The sequence below is a fragment of the Cherax quadricarinatus genome, chromosome 1 (assembly GCF_038502225.1).
Source record: "Cherax quadricarinatus isolate ZL_2023a chromosome 1, ASM3850222v1, whole genome shotgun sequence".
NCBI classification, from domain to species: domain Eukaryota; kingdom Metazoa; phylum Arthropoda; class Malacostraca; order Decapoda; family Parastacidae; genus Cherax; species Cherax quadricarinatus.
Genome location: NC_091292.1, coordinates 89,837,063 through 89,842,201, shown reverse-complemented (window position 1 = coordinate 89,842,201; position 5,139 = coordinate 89,837,063). Strand labels below are relative to the sequence as shown.

Below are 5,139 nucleotides of genomic sequence, written 5' to 3'. Positions count from 1 at the left end.
TTGGTTTGCGTGCAGCCAGCAGCAACAGCCTGGTTGATCAGGCTCTGATCAACCAGGAGGCCTGGTCACAGACCGGGCCGCGGGGGCGTTGACCCCCGGAACTCTCTCCAGGTAAATTTATTCCCGGCTGGTAGGACTCATAAAACAGTGTTAGCTTTGGTAGCCCTGAATAATCCCACAACAACGACAGCCAATCAATCAATTTATTTCCACCTTCGTCGAGTGTGACCGTCTCGATGTGGCCACAGCATCAGTGACAAATTTCCCTCATTCTCTATGTGACGCGGATAATTCTCTAACGGTCTTTGGTGGGAAGCCGGTTGCTAAACTCAGGTGGAGATGTGGGCATCCCGATGTGCCGGGGCTTGGCAAGGGGATCCACCGCATCTAATTGAAAACTTCAAGTTTCTGTTTCTATTTATAAGGGAATTTTTGTTCCTTATTTTTCATCGCCCAGCTTTGGGCAACATATCTTCCCCGAACATCGGGAAGTCGGATTCGATACGGCATACGTTGTCAGTGGCCCTGATCAACCCAACAAAGAAAGGAAGATACGGCGTAAGTCGCCAGTGACCCTAATAAACGTAACAGGAAGATACACATAAGTAATTATACAATCATCATACATAGTAACGTGTTGCAATACAATCATAAACAGGCGATCTCAATAATGCAGAGCAAACCACATGGGGATAGAAATCTTTAGCTAAAAATGTCCATCCCCATGCTGCTTGTTCTGCATAGTAGACACTGTAGACTACGAAATCCTACTACACAAACTTGACCATTATGGAATAATAGGCCATGCAAGTAACTTGCATATTTTAAATCCTACATTACTAATGGGTATCAGTACGTCACCATTTAAGACACGACTTCAATAGGACCACTTGATACTGGAGTGCCACAGAGAAGTGACCTTGGTCTCCTTCTTTTCCTCTTATACATCATTGATCTTCCCAACGTATCACAACACTTGAAACCAGTTCTCTTTGCTGACGACACGACTTTGGTCATCTCCCAACCAAATCTTGCCACACTCAACACCATTGTTAACGAGGAGCTACTAAAAATATCTACTCGGATGACAGCCAATAAACTTACACTCAACACTGACAAAACCTTCTATATTATGTTTTGTAACAGAACAAGTGTTGCTCAGCTGAACATTAAGATCGACAACACTCTTATTGCTAAACATAATGAGGGCAAATTCCTGGGCCTACACCTCGACAACAACCTGAAATTCAGCACCCATATCCAACACTTAACAAAGTAAAGTATCCAAAACGGTTGGGATCCTCTCCAGGATACGCTACTACGTGCCACAATCAGCCTTTCTCACACTATATTATTCACTCATGTATCCCTACCTCACCTACACTGTTTGTGCTTGGGGATCAACAGCAGCACCACACCTAAAGCCAGTAATAACCCAACAAAGCTGAAGTAAGAATTATCACTCAATCCAATACTAGGCAACACTCCCCTCCCCCCCACTCTTCAAAGATCTAAATTTACTCACTGTACAGAACATTCACACTTACTACTGTGCAACCTACATTTACAAAGCCATAAATTACAATACTAACCCTGAACTAAAACACTTTCTTTATAGTTGTGACAGGACCCACAGGCACAACGCCAGGCACAAAAATCTCTGACATTCCCCGTGTCCAGCTAAACCTATACAAAAATTCAATATACATTAAAGGGCCTAAAATCTGGAACTCCCTGCCTGAAAACTATAGAACTGCAGACACAACCGTAACTTTCAAAACTACTGTTAAAAAACATCTTATCTCCCTGACACACCCCACCGTCAGCTAACTACATGAAAACCACCTATCATACACACATAAAAAAACAAACTAGACCTACTCTCGATATCTGTGATTACCACCAATTTACACTTACACTCACCCAAATGACTGTAAACATAAAATTTCAAATAAAGCTATTGCCTTACAAATGTTAAACTAGTCATAAGTTTGCCTGAGATACTCCAATATAGGAGCTTTAATAGAAACTCTGTATCATGCCAAGACAAAACCATTCTTTGCTAAATTTACAAACTGTTATGTAGTTACATAGCTTTATTATCAATATGCTCAATAACCTGTATCAATATAGAATTAGAATTATTATTAGTCTGCCCAAAATGCCTAGTCATGCTAGGCATGATAGTGACCCTCTTTGTAATTATACTAATATTTTATAATGTGTAAACCACTCATTATAACCAATATTTCATAATATGTAAACTTCACATTGTAATCTTTACAGAGAAATAAACATTTGTATTTGTAGTAACGTGGGTAAATTACCTAGGATAACCCCAAGAAAAAGTCAAGATGAAGTGACTTATTTCCATTGTAATATCTTATTATTTAAAGCCTTGCTGTAAGATACAGTAGAAATCAGTCATGAGTATAACATTAAAAATTAAAACAACTATGTAACTCAACTGTGTAAATCAGTAAGTTTATTTAGGTACAGGTACACATGAATACAATTAAAAAATTATCATACATTAGTAACATATGTGTAGATTACCTAGGATAACTCAGAAAAGTCAATGCTACTTATTTCCATTGGTCCAGAAACACATAAGTACAATTACCATAGAGTTTAATATATGTATGTGTAAATTACGGTGGCCTGATGATTGAAGCTCTCACTTCACACGGCAAGGATCCGGATTTGATTCTTGGCGAAGGGGTGGAAATATTGGACGTGTTTCCTTACACTGGTTGTGTGTGGTCACCATCAGTAATACATGTAATGGGTACCTGGGTGTTAGTCGACTGGTGTGGGTCGCATCCTGGGACAAAATTTACCTAATTTGCCCAAAATACTCTGCATAACAAGCGGCTTTCTAGTAGTATGCCATTGATGACAGCTAGGCTTGTATACTTTGTACATGTACTTGTAGAAATAAAGATGATATATTATTATTATTGTTACATAGGATAACCCAAAAATAGTGAAGTGACTTCTTTCTAATGATGTCCAAAGTAACTCAACTGTGAACATCAGTTACAGTAACAAGTCTCTGCTGGCCACTATTGAACTTCCAGGTTATGTGAGGCCTATCTTACATGTTTTTAAAACTATATATGGATCCTGCCTCTATCACTTCATTCCTTACAAAGAAGGTTTCTTGGTGCTAGTGAGAGCCTCGATCTAAGAAATTTGATCAGTGCTCTAATTCCTTGAATCAAGACTAAATGCTTTACATTTTCCCAGATGCTCCCCGTGAATATGATAATTATCTACCATTTTGTTGTCTAGGGGGTATTTTGTAACATCCCTGTGACTTGACTGTGCTTTTAACTGATTCCCACCTCAGATAATCCATACCTGTCCATCCTATCAATTTCTCTTGGTGTTTTTTACATTATTATGTTGGTTCTGGTCCCTCTGTCTACTGATGTCATCAGGTTTAGCTCCTTTAGTTTCTCCTCATAGCCCATACCCCTTAGCTCAGGGACTAGCCTCATTGAAAATCTCTTTACCTTTTCAATTTTCTTGATATTCCTCATTAGGTGTGGGTTCTATACTGGTGCGGTGCATTCCAGGATGGTCCTCACATACCATATGCAGGTATGTACTCCTCACTTAGCGACTGAGTTCCGTTCCTAAGAGTAGGTCAGCAATTGAATTGGTCGTTAAGTGAGGAGCCTCCCCTTCCTGATATTTCAAGCATACTGTACTGCTAGTGGATGTGTGTCAGCCATCTTTAGATATTGTTTTAATGTCACCTTGTACCATTTATTACATTTTTAGTATATTAACAATAGAACTAGGCATTAAAAGCAATAAAAAAGTAAAATTCACATAGCGTACATTGGTTGGAGAGCTGGCCATAAGTCCGAGCGGTCATTGAACAGGTAGGTCATTAAGTGAGGAGCACCTGTATAGTGTTATGAATGACTCCTTGTTGGGGTTCTTGAAAGGGGCCCATGGCCTGGTAGGCTACGCTTTCGCTTCACAAGCTGAGTGTCCATGGTTCAATCCCTGGCAAAGGTGGAAATATTGGGCATTTCCTTACCCTCCCTCAATGATGAGCTGCCTTTTCTTGGGTTACCCTGAGTGGCTAACCCTCAAGGGTTAAAAATCCAAACAGAATATTTTATCTATCTAACCTTCGATTTGCTACATGGGCGCTTGCTGCAGAGGTCATTTAATTGGTGTGGGCTTCATTGCTAACCCCAAGGTCCTTGAGGGATGTTTTCAGCCTTTGGCCCCCAAGCCTGTACTCTGTTTCAGGTCTTCTTTGCCGTACCTCAGTTTACATAACTGCATTTGTTGTTAAATTCAAATAGCCACTTGTCAGACCAATCTTGCCGCTTTTCCAGATCTATTTGTAGTCTTTCCCAGGCTGCACCTTACAGGTACACATGTATACTATGTATACTAAATTTAATCTGGCCATTGCTGTGTCTCTTTTAATAATCTTGTATGCTTCCACAAGTACTGTATAACATTTTCCATTTTTTAAATGGAGGTTTTGGTATTTTACTTTACCATTTTTAGTATAAATTTTCAGATGCCATTATTATTTATTTTTAAGATTTTATCAATAAAGTGGAACTTGGGTTATCGTCATTAATTCGTTCGAGAAAGTCTGACGAAAACTGAATTCGATGATAATTGAAGCAATATTTCCCATAAGAAATAATGTAAATCCAATTAATCCGTTTCAGATGCCCAAAAGTATTAACAAAAAATACATTTTATAGAGAATAATTATAGTTTTACATACAGAAAACAATGAGAAATAAATATAAAGGACTAATGAAATGGATCAGTGAACATTTAATATCACTTTTACCTTTATTGAAGACTCTTGTTGGCATATGAAAGACGCAAGGAGGGGAGAGGGAGGAAGAGAGGTTATTGGTTGGAAGGGGAATCCCCCTTCATAAGGACTACAGGTATCAAGTCCCTATCCGGGGTTACTTCCCTTCTTTGTCTTTTACTGGCACTGGACCCCTGTCAAACAAAAAAAAAATCTGTCCAGAGAGGTCTGTTTTTGGTGTCCCTTTAAGATTTGCCTAAAATGGGACAAGACAATGTCATTGAACATGTTGCAGACACGGCTTGCAACAGCTTTGTTAGGGTGATATTTCTCCA

General features: G+C 39.2%; 1 protein-coding gene across 4 annotated transcripts in view; it reads left to right on the top strand.

The window, feature by feature from the left end:
- The first annotated feature begins 492 nt into the window (after positions 1-492).
- Positions 493-5,139, top strand: part of Tfb4 (transcription factor B4) — a 43,493-nt gene continuing 38,846 nt past the window's right edge. Inside the window, exons 1-2 of one of the 4 annotated variants that reach the window (XM_053777891.2) lie at positions 520-605; positions 3,549-3,606. In XM_053777891.2, coding sequence (XP_053633866.1) covers positions 3,583-3,606 — 24 coding nt within the window. In that variant the 5' untranslated portion in view covers positions 520-605; positions 3,549-3,582. Of the gene's footprint in view, positions 606-3,548; positions 3,607-5,139 lie in introns of all 4 variants that reach the window. The other 3 variants (XM_053777886.2, XM_053777905.2, XM_053777897.2) reach the window with 3 other exon arrangements.